The sequence below is a fragment of the Anastrepha obliqua genome, chromosome 2 (assembly GCF_027943255.1).
Source record: "Anastrepha obliqua isolate idAnaObli1 chromosome 2, idAnaObli1_1.0, whole genome shotgun sequence".
In the NCBI taxonomy this organism is placed as follows: Eukaryota; Metazoa; Arthropoda; class Insecta; order Diptera; family Tephritidae; genus Anastrepha; species Anastrepha obliqua.
Genome location: NC_072893.1, coordinates 42,327,123 through 42,350,409, shown reverse-complemented (window position 1 = coordinate 42,350,409; position 23,287 = coordinate 42,327,123). Strand labels below are relative to the sequence as shown.

Sequence of the window (23,287 nt, the reverse complement as noted above, 5' to 3'; positions counted from 1 at the left end):
ATCGAAAAAACAAAAAATCAATTTTTTTTTAATTTCTAGACCACCGGGTCCCCTTAAGTACTGCACGCACGACCACGAGACAATCGTTTGAATGAAATTATATTTCATAATTAATCGAAAGTTTTACTTTTTCTGTCAAAGCTAATATCATTAGAAAATGTTGAGCAGTAACCAGGCGATGCTCCACCCTGTAGAAGTGGATATACAGAGCGTCTTACAATGTAGTATTTCTCTCACAACGACAGATGAATATGGGATACGAATTACGAAAAACCAATTGAGAAAATACGAAAATGAAGAGGCCCTTACGAATAGAATGTAAAGCTTGAGGAAACAAAAACAAACCACGAAGTCGCACGTCTTGATATAGGAGTACTTAGCTGGCGAAAGCGTTTGCCAAACCGCTAACTCGACATGTATATGTGCATATACATACATACACACATACCCATCTTCGTATATATATATTCTTATGAAATGCATATTCATTCAAAATATCCACCTTAATATTTGTCTCAGAGGATATGCACACACATGCATACATATACGTGCATGCATATTTACACACCATATAAGTGTGTGTTTGCTGATGTGTTGTAAGCGTTAACTTTAAATTAACTCACTCGCGCACGCCACACTGGCTCAAGGATCAACTTTGTGGCGGTGACGTCGTCGCGGCATAGCCACTTATTTAACCAACAGCAGACGATGTCGCAGCTCAGCCAAGTTGCGGTAAAGTTAACTGCGACGGTCTGCATGCTGACTTCCCCATACACATAATGCATACGTATATCGAGACTGAGTTACTTAGACATATTTATGTATGTATGCAATCATAAATTAATGGCAGCTTAGAGTTTTGATAGGAGTAAAGTACCAAGCGCATGCTTTGCGAACTTTACGTACATTTGTATGTGCGTAAGTGACTATTTTTGCCACACCGCATGGCTAAGATGAAGAAGGAAACTTCTACCGTCGCAAAGCGTGAAAGGCTTGTTAGGCGCCTAACTGTATGCAATTGTATGCTACTTTTCTTGCATTTTGGGTAAGCTGAAAATGAAAAAAAAAAACACTAAAACGTTCGCGCGTATTAACAGCATAATAAATCACTTTAAATCAAGTGACAGCTTCAAAACCAACTACCCAGCCACATGCACACATTTACATACCATATGTATGTATATGTATACGTGTCGCGAATACACTTATAACTAAGCGCATCCGGCGGATATCAGTAGTCGATGGCACTGGGAAATTGCTGCAATTTCCGTTCACTGACGATTCAGTGGCATCGCATCGACGAAGATGGAAAAAAGTTAAAACAACAAACGTACACGAATTTGCTCGTTTGCAATTCAAATTGGCAGCTTTGCAATACCATTTACAACGACAGGTGCAGGCGCATCACACGCTTACTTCAAATTGAAATGAGCCAACCACGAATGGTAAATAAAAAAATTCTATTGGATTTAGTATTGAAACGTCGAAGCGCGAAATGAAATCGCATGCGCATGAAAATACATACTAAGACAATAAAAGGCAAAAATAAAAATGAGAGAAAAAGAAAAAAGAAAAAATGAGAGAAAAAAGAAAAAGCACAAAAATGTGTGCGAAATATATATGGCCAGTAGCATTCAATAGGGCTGGAGGGGTTAAAAAAATCGTGTGCTACAAAAAGCGCACAACACTTCGTTTTTCATAGATATGAACACAAATATACATAAAGGGTGGTCCGAATACAGATATCAGCTGTAGATATGAAAATTGAGTAATTAATTTTTGGCGGCCGCCTTAGCCGAATGTATTGGTGCGTGACTACCATTCGGGAGTGCATGGGTGCGAATCCCCGTACATGAAACAGTAAAATGAAAAAGTTTTTTCTAGTTGCGATCGCCCCTCGGCAGGCAATGGCAAATCTCCGAGTGTATTTCTGCCATGAAAAAGCTCCTCATAAAAATATCTGCCGTTCGGAGTCGGATTGAAACTGTAGGTCCCTCCATTTGTGAAACAACATCAAGACGCACGCCACAAAATAGGAGGAGAGACTCAGCCAAACACCTAACAGAATTGTACGCGCAAATTATTTATTTATTTCATAATATTTCGTTTGACTTCGATTGACGCAGCAAATATTCTCATTGTGGCGGTGTTATCGGTAAACCAGCTGATTTGTTTTTTTTTTCGCCGTGTCCATGTGGCAGATACATGTAAACTTCCATATTTTCCCTGATTTTCATTAAAATTATTTAAAATGAAGAAGTAAATATATTTTTTTGAAAATTGGCGTTCAGTTTATTTATGCATTAAAATGATATAAATATATTTTTTTTTTAATCATTTAAAATGGCGGATGTACACTCAATTCTTCCAGAAGGTCGCAGCGGGGCTTCTCAATCGGCGGGCATTGTAGCATCGGCGTCAGTGGCTTGAATACAAAAAACCAAAAATTTTTTTGTTTATTAATATCATAATTTCTATATGAATTAACAATAAATGAAAAAAATTCGCGGCATAAAATGCTTAAAACAAAATGAATTTTGGGGCGAATTTTCCTACTATTTTTGCTTGGAAAAAATTATTTTTTTGAAAAATTTTCGGTAACTTGTATTCACATAGAAAGAAATATCATAAAAAAGATATGTGCAAAAGGGAGATCGGTCAATAACTTTTCGAGTTATCGTGTACGCCAATTCGAAAAATATAGTTTTGAGAAAAACGCGTCTAAAGTTTGAATACAACGTAACTATACCTCTCCCAGCGCTAGAACGCAAAGAATAGAGTCGTCACGGTTGACGATCTATAATATCGTCCCTTAGTATAACAATAGCCTATGTGCTCATAGGGTATTATTTTTTATTGAATTTTTGGATTCTCCATCGTCGATTTTATATGTGGTCAAAATTTTGTCAAATTCTAGTTCCACAAAGTGGGTCAAAACGTCAGTCAAAAAATAATAAATATTTACAGACATAACGAGATTTGAGTGAGAGCTACTTTCGACAAAAAGTTTGAAATTCGTTTTCTCAAAACATCAAAAAATTTATAGGCTATTTTAATACTAAGGGGACGATATAAGAAATACTTAAATTTACGTTCTAAAAATTTTTAGACATATTCCTAAAGGATTATATTAACATTTTATAAAAAAACCTAATTTTTTTTTCGAAATTTTACAGGTATCTGTCCCCTTAATACATCCGAGTCTTGCTAACGGTGCTGATATCTAGGCATTGAAAGTTAATGATATAAACCAGCTATGACGATTTGAAAGAAGCATAACGAGAAAAATCTACGGTACTACTCGGCTTGAAGACGCCACGTATCGTATCCGTTAAAACAACGAAACTGAAAACCGAATTGGTGGTGCGAATGTAATACAGGTACCTTTTATTAAAGCGCAGCGGTTTAGATGGATTCGCCACATCATAAGAATGCCCAACGAAAGAAGGGTGTTTACTTTGCGTGCAATTGGAGGAAGAAAGAGAGGCCGACCAAGAAAGACATGGCTTGATGACGTCGAAGCAGACTTGAAAGTGATGAACGTTCGTAATTGGAAAAATGTAGCAAGACAGCGAGTAAATTGAAGAAAGATTGTTATGATGAAATTATGGTCCACCACAGACTGTGAAGTTAAAAAGAACTATACCGCTGCAGTATACAAGCAGACAAACAATGGAACGCGTAAGAGTCAAAATAAAGATTTCCATCACTGAAAACCATTTTTTTATTTAGTAAAAAGTACCTAAGTAATTCAAAGTCAAAATTGTATACATATGTATGTAGATAAAACAATTTTGTTTCTTAACCTAGTCACAGCGATAAAAGTGCGCCTCGTTTAAAAAAATTTTTAAAACCCGCACAGCTTGAGCTAGACTGTATTTTGGAAAAAAGGTGACAATACACAATTTACAATGTTTTTCAGATGTAAGGCAACTTATTTCATAGGCAGTCAAGAAAATAAGCAGGAGTAAATTATCAGCGTCAAAGTATCAGGTCAGTCCATAAGTTCGTGCGTTTTTTAAAGGTGGTTTTAAATTAATAAAAAAAAGATTTTTAAAGTATTTATTAATCAATAATATATTTTTCCTTCATTATTTACAATGTCTTCCCAACGTTTAGGCTAATTTTTAATTCCCTGCTCAAAAAAATGTTTGTCCTTGGAGCCAAAATACGCTTCGATATCCCGTTTTAAAGTTTCTTGCGAGGAGTAGTTCTTGTTACTCATATGGGATTGTAGTCCACGGAAAAGGTGATAATCACAAGGTGCAATATCGGGAGAGTATGGTGGATGCGGCATTAGCTCCCATCCGAGCTCGTTCAGCTTGACTAATGTTTGCCTTGCGGTATGAGCTCTTGCGTTGTCGTGGTGAAACAAAACTTTGCATCTATTCCTTAGAGAGGGTCGATTTTATTTAAGTGCCTCATTCAGGTTTGATAGCTGATAGGAATAATAATCAGCAGTTATCCTCTGGTTTGGTTCCAGAAGTTCATAATAAACAATAACGGCCATATCCCACCAAATAGACAGGAGAATCTTCTTGATGTGAAGGCCATTTCTAGGGGTCGGTTCTGGTGTTTCGTCTTTATCTAACCATTGGCGTTTGCGAACAGAATTATTGTACAGGACCCATTTTTTATCACCAGTAACGATACGGTTCAAAAAACTTTCATTTTCAAGCCGTTGTAGCAGCTGAGAACACACATTCACTCTCTGCTGAAGGTTGGCGACGGAAAGTCTATGCGGAACCCATTTTCCCAGCTTTGAAACCTTTCCCAACTGAACCAGGAGCCTCTGAACTATTCCATAAGATGAATTTAACCTCTGAGCTATCATATCGACTGTCAAATTTGGCTCAGCTTCCACGAATTCGAGCAAGGCGTCGGAGTTAAAGGCTTCAGGACGACCGGCGCGCGGGGCATTCTCCACGTCGCAGTTACCACTTCGGAATTTTGAGAACCACTTTTGCGCAGTCCTTCCACTCACGGTATCTTCTCCGTGAACAGTGATTATTTCTTCAGCAGCAGTTGTTGCATTTTTACCACTTTTATAAAAAAATACAAAATATGCCTCTTATAAGCGTTCGAAGATTCTATTTTATGTTTTAACAACACGTGGTTCTATCCGCGATTAAATTCACTTGCTGAATGCACAATATATCAAAGAAAATATAAATAGTTCCGTTATATTCCGCGCATAATTTTTTGTATGCAAAAATCGTACAAAAGTGAAATTATGGGTAAAATACGCACGAATTTATGTACTGACCTGATAATACAATATATGATTCGAGAAGATACCTGTATATTAACCACCCTGTGTTAACATTTACTAGGTGAAACAAAATTATCAACCAAAGTATAAAACACCATTTGCCACTAGTTCAATTTTAAAGAAGAGTGTTTTTGAAATGAATATTCATGAAATTATGAAAATGCACAGCAGATGTGTAGACAAGTGCCCCATACGTGCGTATGTATGCGTTTCATGTGCGTACGCGTGCTTTTCCGTTACCAAGTCAGTCTAATGTCTATACCCATGTAAATATGTGCATTTGGATATGTATATGGTCTCTCAAAAGCGAGCGAATAGAGATATGCTATATTTAAATTTTGGAAAGTTCTCTGAAAAACTTTGGCTCAGATGAAACACTGCGCAGAAAGGAGCACGCAAAAAAATGCTTTTGGAAGCACTTCATCTGTCAGAAACCTCGTTTACTATCAAACGGCTCGGGTGGTGTTTCCCAATTCTGACCGACTGGTGTTATCGAGCAACGTCATTTTACATAGCCGTATTAGTTTTGCGGAGATACCAAATTAGCATCTTAGGTTCCGAAAATTAATTCACTCTCTTTTGCTTCTTATGAAACTAAAATAGATCAGGACAGAACAAAATTACAGAAGGTTGTAGCACCAATAAATAGGTTAGATAGAACAAGTCCGAATAGTCATTTTGTAATTTCTCTGACTATTTTAGTCTACGATTATGGAAGCTCCTTTTAAGATCAATAATATATCTAACAAAACTCGTTTTACAAATTTATATACATAAGTTCTTTGAAATTATTTCGCAAATTTTCACGATTCAGTCACACGACAAACCAAAGCGGGGAGTTCCTTATAGCGGTTTCAAACAAATAACACAGGTCGACAATGTTTTGTCCTATAAAAGTGTAGGGTCATTTCCGAAGTAATTTTTTGCGTAGAATCCGAATCCGGGGCTTAAATTGCTCTATCAAGTGAGGATTTTGAGATATCCTAACCTAAAAGTGCAAAAAACGCTGTTTTTGCCCATTTTTGAGGTTATGTAGCTACGCAGATTTTTCACTGAGATATCGCATTTTGAAGTTTCCATGCTTGTAAATTTTTCGATATTCGAAAATCCATTGAGATAACACGAGACGTGATACGGTCAATTACATAGTCGCACAAAAAAAATAAAAAAAAACTTCAAAATGCGATATCTCAGTGAAAAATAAAGATATTTGAGCAAACTCAACGGCATTTAAAAGAGGAGGACTTATACTTTAAAATACTATGTTTACTTTTTGACGTGATAACGTCTTATAATTCGATTTAACAGGCTGCACGCACGAAAAAATGTGTTGTTACCTTGCTCATTAGTGTTACCTTGCTCATTGCCGTTACCTTGCTCATGTGTCGTTACCTTGCTCATTGCCGTTACCTTGAATGAACTGCAAGCGAAAGCGCGGAACGAACGACAAAGCAAATAAAGCAAACGAAAGGCAACGTTCGACATCTTGCTCTCTCCTACTTAAGTGAGCTATATGTATATGCGCATATGTACATATATAAATTCACGTATTTGTATTTGCATATGCCTTCTTATTGATTTTTATTAATTTGATTTACTTGAAGAATTTAAAATAAAACCAAGTTTGTTAATAATACCTGTTGTTTTAATGTTATTATTATTTTTTGACGTGATAACGTCTTATAATTCTATGTAGCCGGCTGCACGCACCAAAAAATGCGTCGTTATCTTGCTCATGCGTCGTTACCTTGCTTGAACAGCATGTTATGTTATGTTATATGTTATGTTATGTTATGTTATGTTATGTTATGTTATGTTATGTTATGTTATGTTATGTTATGTTATGTCATGTTATGTTATGTTATGTTATGTTATGTTATGTTATGTTATGTTATGTTATGTTATGTTATGTTATGTTATGTTATGTTATGTTATGTTATGTTATGTTATGTTATGTTATGTTATGTTATGTTATGTTATGTTATGTTATGTTATGTTATGTTATGTTATGTTATGTTATGTTATGTTATGTTATGTTATGTTATGTTATGTTATGTTATGTTATGTTATGTTATGTTATGTTATGTTTTGTTATGTTTTGTTATGTTATGTTATGTTATGTTATGTTATGTTATGTTATGTTATGTTATGTTATGTTATGTTATGTTATGTTATGTTATGTTATGTTATGTTAAGTTATGTTATGTTATGTTATGTTATGTTATGTTATGTTATGTTATGTTATGTTATGTTATGTTTTGTTATGTTTTGTTATGTTATGTTATGTTAAAGTATATTATGTTATGTTAATGTTAACTCATTCTCTATATCCATACAAAATATCTATCAAACAAATTAAATTAAAATTTTCTTTTGAAAAATGCAACCATTCAATCAGTATTTTCTTATGACGTTATCACGTTAAACTATCGTCAGTAAACCGACTTTACAGACAACCTCTTTTTATGAAGAGCAAAATCTGCGTAGCTACATAACCTCAAAAATGGGCAAAAACAGCGTTTTTTGCACTTTTAAGTTAGGATATCTCAAAATCCTGACGTGATAGAGCAATTTAAACCCCGGATTCGGATTTTACGCAAAAAATTACTTTGGAAATGACACTACACTTTTATAGGACATTCCGAACTCATTTTTTGCAGACCTGTGTAATCTAACAGAAAAAATTATTATAATACATATGTATGTATGTTGCAGCTGATTTGCTGCAAGAGTGGCATAATCCAAAAAAAAAATATTTGTTTCAGATAAGCATGCAGAAATGACCAAAAGCGCTTCTTTTATGCTGTGTCAAAAAACTTTATTTACTTGTGCAGATAAAGAGCTTTGTTGAATAAATTAAACCCTCTCAAATTCATTATTTCTTTTGCAATTTCATTTTTAAATAAAACTCGTATATCGTAATGTAGTTGATATTCAAAAATTAGTTGGCAACGCTGCGATAAGGCAAATCTTTGTGTTTTCCGTTATGTTTTTAAGCAAACATGTAAAAATTTGCATGAAATTGTGAAGTAAACGATATTTATTACTTTTTAATGTCACAAAATTTTATAGCAAAACTAAAAATAAATATGTTGTAAAGGTATTTGAAATATATTTGTGCAAAAGTTTACTGCCAAAAAATAGTAATACTTATGTACCATATATGTATAAATGACATACACTTAGTGACTTAAGTCTACGCCCCTTTGCGGTTAATTTAAACACTAACTCGAAAAAAAAGTAGTTAGGTTTTTCAATTTAATTAAAATAACTATATAACGACATTAAACTTTTAAATAAAATGGGTAATTCATTTTAGATCACACCATTCAAGAAATAAGTAATAAATTTTATTTGAAACGCAAAAAGTACAAACTCCAAAGTTTACGCTCGTTTATAAAAGGTTTAAAATTTTCAAAAAATTCTCAAAAATATGCACGTTTTAGAAGCTTGTTGGACGCCCACGACGTTTCAACACTTTCTTAAATTTATTGCGTATAGAGTTTACCAATTTGGTAATCGCTTCGACGTTACATAAAATCATTACAAAACCTTTTTGGTTTTAATAAATAATAAATAGAATATCGCAATTAGAATTTTATATCCTTTAAGGGACAGATATCTGTAAAGAGCCATATTTTACCTGATTTTCATTAAAATTATTTAAAATGAAGTAGTCAATGTATTTATTTGACAATTGGCATCCAGTTTATTTATACATAAAAATAATATACAAATTTTTTTTCATTATTTTAATCATTTAAAATGGCGGATGTACACGCAATTCTTCCAGGAAGGTCGCAATGAGGCTTCTCAATCGGCGGGCATTGTAGCATCGGCGTCAGTGACCTGAATACAAAAAACCAAATTTTTTTTTTGTTTATTAATGTCATAATTTCTATATCAATTAAAAAAAAATGGAAAAAAAATCGCGGAATAAAATGCTTCAAAAAATTTTCCTTCTACTTTTGCTTCGAAAAAATTATTTTTTCGAAAAATTTTCGAATTGTAGATTCACATGGAAAGTAATATCATAAAAATGATGTGTGCAAAATTTTAGGGAGATCGGTCAATAACTATTCGAGTTATCGTGTACGCCAACTCGAAAAATATCTCAAAACTATATTTTTCGCGCGTCTTAAGTTTGAATACAACGTAACTATACCTCTCTCAGCGCTCGAACGCAAAGAATAGAGTCGTCACGGTTGACGATCTATAATATATATACAATATATAACACTTAAATTTACGTTCTAAAAATTTTTTGACATATTCTTAAAGGATTATATTGACATTTTATGAAAAAAAAAAATGTTTTTTTTTTAGAAATTTTACAGGGGGCTATACACAGTTAGAACTTTCAAAAAATCAATATTTTTTATTTTTATATTTATAATGTACATATATTTAAGAATACACACAGAAAATTTAATGTCGTTCCGGTGAATATTTTCGAAGTTACACGCAAATTTGAAAAAGCGTTTCAGAGAGCTTGTAAAGTGCATTTCAAACTTTAACCGCGTGTGTGTGTTTTCAAAGTTGGTGCCCAACATTACTCGAAAACAATTACAGTCCAATCGTGATAGTCCGACACATACGGGACCGACTCGTTGTCGGATTATCAAATATTCCAGACTACCGAAGGTTCCATTTAATAACACGAAAAGACAGAAAAAATCACATCAACCCCCTCAGAAATCGCGAGAGAACTGGCGTCGTTCAAATTTAATGACAAATACGTTGTAACCGGGAAACAAAACACAATCCCCCTCTGCTGCTCTGCTACGACTGATCAAAATAAAATAATGCCAATTACATCCATAGACGTTATGAGGTTGTCGGATTACCGAACGTGTCGGATTAAGAAATGTCGGACTATCACGATTGTACTGTAGTCTCAAATTTAACCAAGAGCTTCTTAAATATATTTTTTAGTAATTAATTAATTATTGTCAAAAAATTATTTTGCATATTCCCTCGATGAATTACTAGATTCAACACTACTTTAACGAAATCTGTTTGGTTTTTTTAATTTCAGAGGGTCCAGTTCAGAGATATAGTGGTCGCCGCAAGACGTCTTTTTTGAGAGCAGCTCCCGGAGATCAGCTGTAGCTCCTTTCCTAATAAATAGTTTTACTAATACCAAGTCTTAAAATACAATTAAAATAGATCAATAAATTAAAAAGTTTTCTACAAAAAAATCGCTTTTTTTCAGCCTTCTAACTGTATATGACCCCTAAATTTACGCATAATGTATAATATCTGATTCCATTATTAAATCTAAGCATAAGGTATTGTACATTTAAGAATTAAGGTAGCACACTCCATATTCTGTAAATTGAACTCGACAAAATTGTATATTGTAACGTTTTTATTACATAATAAATGTATAAAAAACAAATGTTGGTATCTCCTTATATTTCTTTCTAAAGGCGCCCATCAAAGTCCAATAGCGTTTAAATCTGACCATAACTCGAAAGCCGTAACAGAATAATTTGCGACGTGACTCTCCTGCGGGAGTGCGTAAATTCGAGTATCCATGCGTGAACATCAAATAATAAAAGTTATTTCTAATAGCAGTCGCCCCTCGGCAGGCAATGGCAAAGCTCCGAGTGTATTTGTACCATAAAAAAAGTTCCCCATAAGAACAATTCGCCGTTCAAAGTCGTCCCTCTCCAAAACACACATAACAAATAGGAAAAGGAGCGCTCGCCCAAATACCTAACAGAAGTGTACCCGCCAATTATATTTTTTTTATTTTTTTACTACACATGCATTCGATAGCAACTCTTCTATTTGTCGAGAATTAATTTAGATTTAGTCTTTTTGGAGGTTTGTACTTCAAGCCTTAAGGTCTTTTGTACCCATTTTTTAATTTAAAATTAATTTATATATATTCCGTTTTTTAACTCAGACCATCCAAATCTCGTAATTTACTGAAATATCGTTTGTAAATCAAAAGTCAATTGGCAACGCTGAATTTGACAGCTTGTATTTTTCAATGAATTTTCAGTAGCATTCAGTTTCCAGCGGTGGCAGCAAATTCATAGCAAAGCAAAACTTGGATTTGTTGTGTCATAAAGTGCATAAATTAGTTAATTGGCATGTCTATACCGCAACAAAAGCAAATTTAAGTTATCTGGAATTGGAAAATCACTTATTTTATTGATTATTTACAAACAGTAATCAATATTCGCGGAGAACACGAAAACTAAGCAATGGGAAGTAAAACAACACCCACAACACTTTCGACGTCGCAGCAGTAATCAAAGTTTTGCGATCTGACGCAAAAGTCATAGCTTTTCAATGACGTTTCTGAACAAACAAAACGGAGTGTAAAAATTGCTAAAAATAGCAACAAGAGAAACCACACAACTTGGCTGAAATCGGTATAGTCGTAGTTAGAATTGGGTATTCGTAGTTTTAGGGAAGATGAACAGTGATCCGACGATGAGTTCAACGTCTACAACGCTTTCGTCGTTAAATAGTATCCCCACTATATCGGCGGCAGTGTCCAGCACAGGGTTAATACGAAGTGGAGTCTCAGAAAACGATGTGAGAGATGGAGAGAAGCCTGTGAATACAATTGAGGTGGTACAACGAAAATTCAAGGACAATGAAAAAGTACTATCGGTAAGTCACTAATTAGTTTATTCACACAAAAAAAAAAATGTTTGTTAATTTTGTTTAATTTTTGAAGATTTTCGAGGCCTACCAAATCATTGGGCAAGAGCATCGCAGTCGCTTGTTGGCATTAGTGGTGTCGGTGGCAGGCGGGACTTATGCAGTTTTTTCATTGTCAACTGCGCGTTTACCACCACGCAACGTCAACGACTTGACTATTGATAAGGTTTTTGCGTTAAATGAAACCTTTCAGATGGGAAGTGGTAAGTGTTTATTGATTATTACGTTATGCTTCCCTACTGTAACTTCATTAATCATGTATGAATCTAAAATTACCAGACAGAAAGGGTTCAATATCGCAATTGCAATTCGATATCAGTACAGCCGATGAGCCGGCCGTGAAATATTTCTACTACCCGATCATATCTGCGGAGGGCGCATCAGATTTCGAAACGTTCCATGCTCAAATCATATCAGCTAAATTCTCAATGAGTCACTCAAGCGTGGCCACAGATTCGGTATTAAGTTATAGCTGGCTCAATGATTATCGACAGATTGGTGAAGTGAAGCAAGAGTTGAAACGGCGCGAAAATGAGTACATCGTCTTTAAAGATTTTATGTATGTATTCACACAACAATATCATTTGACAATTAGCAATCAAAATTGGTTTCATTAGAGTTTATTGTGGAACGTGGAATGTGAATAACAAACCGTATAGCGACTGTCCATTACACTTATGGCTATCGAATGGCGATGTACCAGCAGATATATATGCAATTGGCTTGCAAGAGCTGGATACATCAGCAAAAGCCACGGCGTTTAGTGAAAATCGTCCCGATCCGCTATGGATGTAAGTGTTGGATGATAAGTTTACTTAATATTATATTCACTTTAAACTAAATTTTGATTGACTTACAGAAATAAAATGCTATCGAGTCTACATAAAGAAGGTGAGTATGAAGAGTTGACCAGTGTGCGCCTCGTCGGCATGATGCTAACCATCATCATACGGAAGCAATTGCGGCCATACATAGCGCGTTGTCGTGTCAAAACTGTTGCTCGCGGCGTTTTCAATACTCTGGGCAACAAAGGCGGCGTTGCCGTCAGTATTCAACTGAACGAGGGCAATATCTGTTTTGTAAACTCCCATCTAGCTGCACATATGGCTTTCGTTGAAGCACGCAATGAAGATTATGGCGGCATCGTGCGAGGATTAATATTTGATGATGATCAGAAGCGCACCATTAACGACCATGAGTGAGTAAAAGATTCATGCAATACAATTTAATTGTAATACAAGTGCGTTCGATCTTCTTCAGCCACATATTTTGGATTGGAGACTTAAATTATCGCATTGAAGAGCCACCTGGTTTGCAATTACCATGTAATCGTGCTTCTCCAAACGCTTATGATATACTTATGAGATACGATCAGTTGCGCATTGAGATGGGCAAAGGTAACTGCTTCGAAGGTTATTTTGAAGGTCCAATTAAATTTCGCCCCTCCTACAAATATGATATAGGCACAGACAACTTTGACAGCAGGTACATTAGTTTCCTCCTAGTAAGGTTATCTTATTGCTAACATATATTTATATGTCCACACAATAGCGAGAAACAACGCGCACCAGCTTTCTGTGATCGCGTACTCTGGAAAGGCGCACGCATTGAGCAATTGTCGTACAATAGCATAATGGAAATACGAAAGAGTGATCACAAGCCCGTCTATGCTATATTTCGTGTCAAGGTAAAAACCAAGGATGAGAAACGTTACAAGCGCGTACACGAGGAGGTGCTGAAGCTAGTCGATAAGCGTGAAAATGAAAATCAACCGCAAATAAATGTTGATAAAACCGTTATTGACTTTGGCACGGTTCGTTTCAATGAGTTGGCAGTGCGTGATTTTACTGTCTCGAATAACTGTCCAATGCCAGTGGAATTTATGTTCAAGGTTAAGGACCCTCCCTTAAATGACATTTGCGAAAAGTGGTTGCAGGTAGAGCCGCGTGCTGATATGCTAATGACGGACAGCACCAAGAGCATACGCGTAAAATTGTTTGCCGATGTCCGCTCCATCACTGGGTTATTGAAAAAAATACGCACAACCAACTGGAAATTCGATTTTGACATTTTGATTTTGCATGTAAAAAATGGTCCCGATATATTTCTTACGGTCACTGGTGAATACAAGCCGAGTTGTTTTGGACTTTCAGTAGAGACGCTTTGCCGAACCGAACGACCGCTAAGCGATTATACGCAAACCCAAATCAAAGAATTGGTGATTAGCCATAATAGGTGCCTAAAATTTTGCTTACTTCATTGGATTCTGTAATTTTAGATGAACGATGAATCACCAGAATTTCGTGTAACAATGCCGCGCGAATTTTTCTTTCTGATCGACTATTTACACAAGCAGGGCAACAAAGTGGAGGGAGCATTCGCAACGCTGGAGTATAAACATGCACGTAGCTCGCAATTTAATGCTATACGTGATTGGTTGGACGCGTGGTCAAATACTGAGTTTCGTAAGTAGCCGATTAAAAATTGCACAGTTTGCTTATATAGGGTGGGCCATGTAAAATTTGCTTTTTGAATCGGCTATAAAAAAAAAATAATCAATATTTTTTCAAATTTTTATTTTATTTTAAAGATTGAACATTGTCATTTATGAATGAAAAATAATATCGTTCAAATGACTGCCACGACTGGCTTTACAGTAGGCCATTCGATCAACCCAATTTTTCAGCACATTTTCGATTGTTTGGGCTCCAATTTCATGAATGGCAACTTCGATTTCGTGATTTAAAGCATCAATTGTCTCTGGATGGTTCGCATAGCATTTGTCCTTAACGGCTTCCCACAAAAAATAATCCAACGGGCTTAAATCACAGCTCCGAGGCGGCCAATTGATATCGGAATTTCGGCTGATTATTCGGTTTTCAAAAACGGTAGCCAAAAGTTCGAGTGTAACTTTGGCAGTGTGACAAGTTGCACCGTCCTGTTGAAACCAAATGTAGTCCATGTCATCCTCTTCAATTTTTGGAAACACCTCATTGAGCATGTCACGGTAACGCTCGCCATTTGCTGTAACCGCGGCTCCTCGCTCATTGTCGAAAAAAAATGGCCCGATGATGCCGCCAGACAAAAAATCGCACCAAACAGTGACTCGTTGTGGATGCATTTACTTCTCTACAGTAACGTGTGGATTTTCTGAGCCCCAAATCCGACAATTTTGCTTATTGACGTAGCCACCGATGTGAAAATCAGAAAAGAAGAAAAAGACTCACCACTTTGGAAATAGGTTTTCAATATTTCCCAATTTTGTTCAAGCGTATAGCGTCCCATTTCGTAAAAGTCAAACCTTTAAGTAAATTATGAACACATTTGACATGTCATTTGTGTTACCATTCTCAAAAAAATAGGTGGTTCAAAAAGCAAACGCTATATGGCCCACCCTGTAGATTAATTTCAAAAGACGTACTTTCATAAACCGAAATTTTTCGTAAATAACTGTCATAGCCGGTACGCCACAAGCCGCTGCTGAGGCTCTGCTCATGCTCTTGGACTTGCCAGAGAAGCCATTGCTGGATCCGTTCGTTGAAGATTTATTGCAAACAAATACGGCCGCTGAGGCAATGGAGTTGATATCATTGCTTAGCTCACCACGACGTAATGTATTCGTGCATTTGTGCATGTTTCTGCGTCAAGGTATAGAGCGGCAATACTATAATTTGCAACAAGTTGGTATGTACAAAAATTCCAAAAAACTAAAAACAAAAAAAAAAAAATTGTATTTTCCCACAGCTAATGTATTCGGGCGTGTATTGTTGCGCAGCACAGCACACGATGGACGCGATATTTATCGTGAAACGCGCTGCCGCGACTTCATGCATCGCTTTATCAGCAGCGATATGGGTGGCACCCTGTCAACTGGTGTTATCGGTAGCAGCGCGCTGAGTAGCGCTGGCAGAGCTGGCGGCACTGATGGTGGTGGCGGCGGCGGCGGCGATGGAAGTGATCATGTCAATGCAATCGATTCGACTTAAATACTTGTACTTGTATGTGCTTTTGCGTTTAGTTTTAGTTTTTTTTTTTGTTTGTTTTTGTGCATTTTTCCATTAGTTCACCGTGAGCAATAATTTGCCTTAGCGTTATAATACATTTTTTAGTTCTTATTTGCAATTTAGCATTTAATATTAAGCTTGTATTATGTGTTTGAATATGTGTTTGTGTTTACGAGCATGCAAATATACGTCAAGCCGCGTCATTTGTTTGCTATCTACTTGTGTACACATCAGCATTTCTCATGAAATTTTATTTGAGATTTTATATTTTCTTTGCTAACAACGATTAGCGTGCATTAACGACTTAATATACATACATATGCGTACTGATGTCGTGGAGTATACTTAATATTTTGCATTTTAAGCACTTAAAACGAACTAAAGCTCTGAACGAATTTCCACACAAGAAAAAAACTAGTATAATATCAGAAATGTAATGTCGTAGGCGCTTCATGCAAAGCATTTAAAATAATATGCCGGAATCCAGAAGCTATTGCGCTTATAAAATCAAAAATTCGTAGAATTAACCTTCTTTATATGTACTATAGTGCATAGAGTGGACCATATATTGTACATTGGTGTTAAATAGTTCGCCAGCAAATTACCAATTACATTTACAAACAAATTACGTGCATTAATCACATTTGATTACTTTTGGTCTGTTAGTATCTACTACAAATATAAATAAAATACACGAAAATGTTTCGCTTTTACTGCAGCCAATTGCAAAATTTTGCCTTGTGTACATGTTTTTGCTGTAACGAATGTTAATTAAATATAAATAAAATAAAATAGAGTAATCGAGAATCACATCGTAGCAATGCGTTTATAAATAAACTTATTTTATATTATAGTTTCCAATTTAGTCATAAGTCGATAATAGTTAATTGTCAGTTTGTTAATATTGTCGTAATGTTGTGTAAGTGAAATGATTACAAAGTGCAAAATCTCTGAATAAACGTTTATTACTGGAAGCAATTTTCGTTTTTTCCTGCAGAGTCATAACAAAATTGTAAGTCTGGGGCGTTTCTAGACTACACTCTCCTATTAGAGGGGGGCCTGCTTTAGACGCTTCAAAAAATCGATTTTTTCGTGTTTTTTTTTGGAAGGTAAGAAATATTCGATTGAAACAAAACTTTCAGGTTTTATTGTTATATTTTCAACAGTCTTCTCAATTTTTTTCATTAAAATATTTGTCATGTTATGCCTGGTACAAGCAATTTGCCGTGGCGCCTCGAGTATGCATGTGTCGTGGGGCGGGAAAGATGCAGGTCGCAATTTTCATTTCAAACCAAAAACCCAAAAAAAATTATTTTAGTATAGTATAGCTTCTAGTTAAACCAAGAAAATTAAACAAAAAGTGAGAAATTCTACAATTTTTCGCTAATTAAAAAAAAAAAATAATTTTTTTGGAAAAATAAATTCACTTTAGATTGTTTAAAAAGTGGGTTAATCATAACTTTCTTAAGATTTTTTAGGTTCAACTAGAAGAGAATTTAATTCCGAACACAATCAATGTAATCTCGTTTCGATAGGACGTTTAACTTTTTCCCTATCTTTCCCGCCAATTAGGAAAAATCGTAAAAATAAAAAAACCGAGAAATCGCACTTCGAGCGATCCAGCCGCTCGCATACCTTCTCGACGCTTGCTCACAATTTCTTCTGCAACTCCGAAAATATTTTGAATTTGCTTCTGAAATTTTGAGGACACATTTTTGGATAGTTTATGCCAAAAAAAACAATTTTTTGAAGTCTCTAAAGCAGGCTCCCCCCTTAAAAAATAAAATAAATACTTGGCGCGTGCACTTCTGCTACGGATTTGAACGAGCTCCCGCTCCTATGCCTGGTGTGCATGCCGATGGTGTTTCAGACCTCTATGCGTTACAGTTAGATTTTATGAGTAGCTTTTTCATGGCAGAAAAACTCGCGAAGATTTGCCTTTGCCTACCGAGGAGCGACTGCTATTATAAACAACTTTTGCACTGGGTTCATTGGGTTCATTCCCGACAAGTGGAAAGTGGGAGAGTGGTCCCACTACTGAAATCTGGGAAAACCCGCCAACCAAAGCGAATCTTATCGTCCGATAACTCTCCTTTCCCCAGTAGTGAAGACTCTTGAAGCTCTTCTATTCCAACTCTACCCGAAACACCTGCGCCCAGTCACACATCAGCATGGTTTCCAACGAGGACTCACCGTCATAAACGCTCAGATAAACCGTGGGCTCAACCAAAACCGTCCCTGCGAGAGGACTGTCCTAGTAGCGTTGGGCCAAAAAAAAGGTTTTTGACACTGTCAGTCACGCCACGCTACTAGACGATATTTTACAGTCGTCACTACCGCCAGGGCTGAAGAGGTGGACCGAAAACTACCTGAGTGGTCGTCATTCGTCCGCGCTATTTCGAGACCAAATCTCTAAACAGAGAAAAATAAAGCAAGGAGTTCCACAGGGTGATGTCCTTTCACCCTTGCCTTTCAATTTCTATATCTCGAAACTTCCCCAGCGACCAGAAGGAGTCTCCCCAGTCTCCTACGCCGGCACGATAATGGCGTTGTGCAAAGACATTGACGGCCTGTGCACCAATGTAAAAGCCTACTGCCTTTCTCGCTTCTTCACTGCGAGGAACCTACAACTTTCCCCCACGAAGCCCCACCTGAACAAAGGAGGTTGAACTGCAACTTAAGGTAAAAGTCTACGACACACCAATTCCGACGGTTAACAACCCCAAAATCTTGGGAATTCACTTCGACACTTTGCTCTCCTTCTCTGCGCACACAACCGCTTTTGCCACTAAAGTACAGCATCGCAACAAGGTCCTCAAGTCGCTTCCCGGCAGCACTTGGGGCAACGACAAAGAATTGTTGCTATCGACATTTAAGGCAATAGGTCGGCCGATTTTAAACTATGCTACGCCTGTATGGTCGCCTGGAACCAGTGATTCGCAGTGGACGGAGCTACAGACTTGTCAAAATACTGCCATTAGAACTGCGACAGGATGTCTTTTGATGTCCCCACTTCAACATCTACACGACGAGGCCCTTATGCTCCCTGTAAAGAAGCACAATAAACAGCACAGCAAGCAGTTCCTGTTAGGGTATTACCGCAGATCCCACCCATGCAGCCCACCCACCTACTTGAGCCTGAGCCGCCTCCTAGGCACATGAGGAGGCCCTCCTCAATTACGCGGACAAGATCCAAGACAAAACAGACCGACAATTACTGGATCGGACAGTATACAGACGGACTATAAGCAACATTTATCGGGAGACACTTACTGCCTTCTGAAGCTCCCGACCCCCGAATGCCGTTATCGGAGTCCAACCACCACCCAGAGAGCAGACGAAGAGCTCCAACTTCCTCGAGAGTCCCGTGTAACCTTGGCACAATTACGTTCTGGATACTGTGGCAGATTAAACTTTTACCTATCCAGAATGTCCGGCATGTGAAGGCACAACACTAACCACCTTTTCACATGCCGCATCAAATCCACCCATCTCCCTCTGGACCCAGCCCGTCGAAACAGCAAGTTTCCTGGATCTATTTCGCATTTACCTTGACGCCAGGCTCGACGAAAACAATTGGAGAGCGGCCATCTGCAGTTACAGCGGCCCAAGCCATTACCTGTGGCGGGTGCTGCCTCCTGGTGGCCAATCAATGACTCAAATTCTTGTATGAACGGTCAGAAAAATAAACCCTATCGTTTGACGAGTTTACGAATTGCTCAATTTGAAAAATTTTCTCGTCAGAAAATATAATATTCGGAAATTAACCACTTTCGGTCAAGCGAAGCAACTCCTGCGCTCTCTTAAGTTGTTGTTGTTGTAGCAGCATAAACATTCCCATAAATACAAGTATATATGGGGAATGCCGCTTAAGTGACAGTCCTTGACCGAATAGAAATCCGGGTCGTTCCGGTAACGTAGAACCGACTGTCTTGGAAACGCTCTCTTAAGCCTAACTTGTTGCTGCTTTGGTGTGAGATCATGCGCCTTTTTTCCTTCGCCAATTGATTGACACTTCGTCGGGGATTTCGCTCAAATCGCTTCTTCACTTTTAGAACCATTCACGTGGCGTTGCAGTCAATCTCTGTCCAGTGCCCAGGTAAAATGGTGGCACAAGTCGGTCAAGGAAGACCGGGAGGACGTCGAAGACGAACAGCGATCTAGAAGGCCTTCGACGACGCAAACAGACGAAGATGTGAACCTGGTTCGTGAATTTTTGAACATTGACCGTCGTGCTAGTCTGCGTGAGATCAGTAAAGAGTTAAATTTAACTTATTACAATGTGCGGGAAATCGTCGTGAAGTATTGGAAAGTGACGAACAGGATAATACTTTAGACAATTCTATCACAGGAGATGAAGCCTGGTGCTTTGAGTACGATCCTGAGGGCAAGAGAGAGAGTGCGGAGTGGTACACGACTCCATCGAGGCGATCCAAAAAACTGTGACAGCCGAATTGAACGCGATTCCGGCGGATGAGTTTAAAAAATGTTTCCTGCAGTGGAAGGACCGCTACCGGGGGGTAAGGGATAAACGCTAAAAAAACACTTTTTTCATGAATTTATTGTAGCGAAACGGTTCAAGTCAGTTTATTAAAAGTTGTTGCATATTATAAAGTAATATTTCAAGAATATTTGATACAATTTTCATGTAAAAATATTGCAAAATGAGCGAATGAGAGCACATTTACGTAGACGTCTTTTCAAAAATACATTTTGCAGTAGTCAGCATATCTCAGCGTAGAATCATCTGAAATCAAAAAAATCGAATAATTTAGTTAAAGTATGAGTTAAACTTCCCCCCAACGTTTATTTTGACGATTTATTTTCATTTTCAGCCATTTGGTAGTCGTTTGAAGTAAAAAGTGATTTTTGACGAAAAAATGCCGCCATTTTGTAGGTGTAAAACCACCTTAATATAAAAAAAAATGGCGAAAAAAAACGTTGGGAGGAGGTTTTTTATATGTAAAATATGTGTGCAAAATTTCAAAAGGATCGGTTGAGTAGTTTTCAAATGCCAATGACTACGCACTTTAAAAAAAAGGTTCGAGAAAACCGCGTTTAAAGTTTGTAACGGACTACGCGCGCAACTGCTGCGTCTCGGCAGATGTTTGAGGCGGCTCGGCTTTATGCTCTATAACTTAAAAAGTTTTGCTCGGATTGACTTAAAATTTTAACACGGTATTTTTGAAATGTTTTTATTACAATAACATGCAAAAAAAAAATCGATTTTTATCCCTTACCCCCCCCCTTAAAAAAAATAAGGCTCATTACTTTTCAATCACACCCTGTATATCATTGGCCGACTCCTGTTTAATAAATGGCTTCAAATAAACTTTATAAATTTTATCGTAATTATATTCACTTACATTCCCCACTTTAATCACCATTTTTATTTAAATTGGGAACTTTGGCCCTTATTATGAGCAACATTCGATCTTCGACTGTAGTCGAAAGTGCTGATCGAACGAATTTTCATTTGGTATTATGGTGCTCATTCGTTGAAGAATAGGACTATTGTGAATTTCGATCGCTCGACGCATTTACAATAGATAATTTTTTCTCAGCTGATACAGCAAATCAAAATAAAAGAAAAACCGATTGTGTTGAAATTCTTTGCTAACAACATTTTTAAAAGTTAAAAAAGTATTTTTTGTGAAAATGACTACAACGGAGTTGTGGTTCGACGATTTATTGGACGATGAAAGATTAGCGGAACTAGCTACAAGTAGAAAACAGTTGAGGGGCGCATCCAACCCCCTAGAAATGGCTTCCACTGAGTACGTTTAGAATTTTCAAAATGTGTTGACGTACTTAATATTATATTACAGAAATTTCCTTACAGATTTTTAAAGAACTTTAGATCATCTAAAGAGGCGTTTATGAACCTACTGTCCAGTACAGAAAACCAGTTGCAGCAGTGCACCCGAGCCAAGAGCTCGTCACTCTTCTCCAAAAAAAGCAACACAAATTATTAATGTGTGTGCAGCTTTGCACAACATTTGCTGGTTTTATAATGTTCAACTTCCGGATGAAGAGTTATCCGATGAGACCCTCAACGATGAGGCTGAAGATATTGAAGTGGAGCCAAATAATGGAGAAGCAGAAAACATAAGAAATGAAATTCTTAGAATATTATAGAAAAATCTAAAAAGTATTAAATAGAAACCTTTACGCCACAGTTTCTTTTTTATTTTTGTTATAAATTTTCTTTATTCAATTATTCGTCATTCGAAAAAAAAATGTATTTCAGTTCCTCTACGTATTTAAGCCCATACCTGCCAAGGGAAAATAAAAATGTATTTCTATAAACATCACAAAAAAAACCATTATTAACCTTAATCCATTTTGCTGCCGTTCTAACTGGTGGTCCCAAGCAATTCAGCTCCGTAGTAAACTCTTCCCATTTTTTTGCTGCTTGAACTTTGGTGCAAATCCCTTTTGCGAATTGTGGATTCTCTTCCATTAATGAAACTAGCCTTTCTAATTGCTGTTTGGTACTCACGACTTTCGACCTGCATAAAATTAACAAAATTAGTATATATTTATTATTTGGTTACTATAAAACCATAAATAATCGCAAACAACTTACATTTTAACAAGTTTACCCCATATACGCAACACAATCGAAAGCAAAATTGCATTCGACTCTAAATTCGGTATTCAACGAAAATTTCGACAGGGCTGCACCGCTCATAATACCAAATTGACATTCGATTTTCGATCTTCGACAACCAACGAATATCGAAGATCGAATCTAACTCATAATAGGGGCCTTTGACTCAATTCGCAAATTTTAATTCGTGTTGATTTTTATTTGCGATCAGCTGTTTTTCTCGCTTGCAAATTCTTACAAGTAACAATTTAACCAGTAAAAACTTCAACTTCCCCTCCAAATGAGATGTCATTTCGCGCTCTCACTTTCCTCTGCTTTGCAAATTTTTTGGCTACATGAACACCAAAACTTGATCATTTGTAAACAATTTTTATAAAAAAAATCAAAATCAAAATTATTATTTTTTGGATTTTTATGTTTTATTTTTCTTCGAAATACAATACATACATACAGGAGTGTGTGTATGTCTAACTGAATATGTTTTACGAATTAATTACCCACGGCGTTTTGTACGCATAACTCAATTCGTCCTGCTACAACTTACATAACTACATATACATATGTAAATACTTTTGAAGTTTCATCCTTAATCTATGCTTTCTTTGCTGCATTGATTATGTCCTATTTATTTAATTAGTTTTTATTTAAATTTAAATTTTCGATTAGATATTGAGTTGACATACACGACCAAGCAGGCATACGTACGAATATTTC

The 23,287-nt window shown here is 36.6% G+C and overlaps 1 protein-coding gene across 1 annotated transcript; it reads left to right on the top strand.

Annotated features, from left to right (window-relative positions):
• Positions 1-11,280: 11,280 nt before the first annotated feature.
• LOC129237592 (type II inositol 1,4,5-trisphosphate 5-phosphatase) lies at positions 11,281-16,938 on the top strand. The gene is made up of 10 exons (XM_054872421.1): positions 11,281-11,905; positions 11,973-12,159; positions 12,236-12,515; positions 12,574-12,747; positions 12,816-13,154; positions 13,217-13,441; positions 13,508-14,174; positions 14,235-14,421; positions 15,416-15,640; positions 15,701-16,938. The coding sequence occupies exons 1-10, from the start codon at positions 11,705-11,707 to the stop codon at positions 15,940-15,942; spliced, it is 2,727 nt and encodes a 908-aa protein (XP_054728396.1). The 5' UTR covers positions 11,281-11,704; the 3' UTR covers positions 15,943-16,938.
• Positions 16,939-23,287: the final 6,349 nt, after the last annotated feature.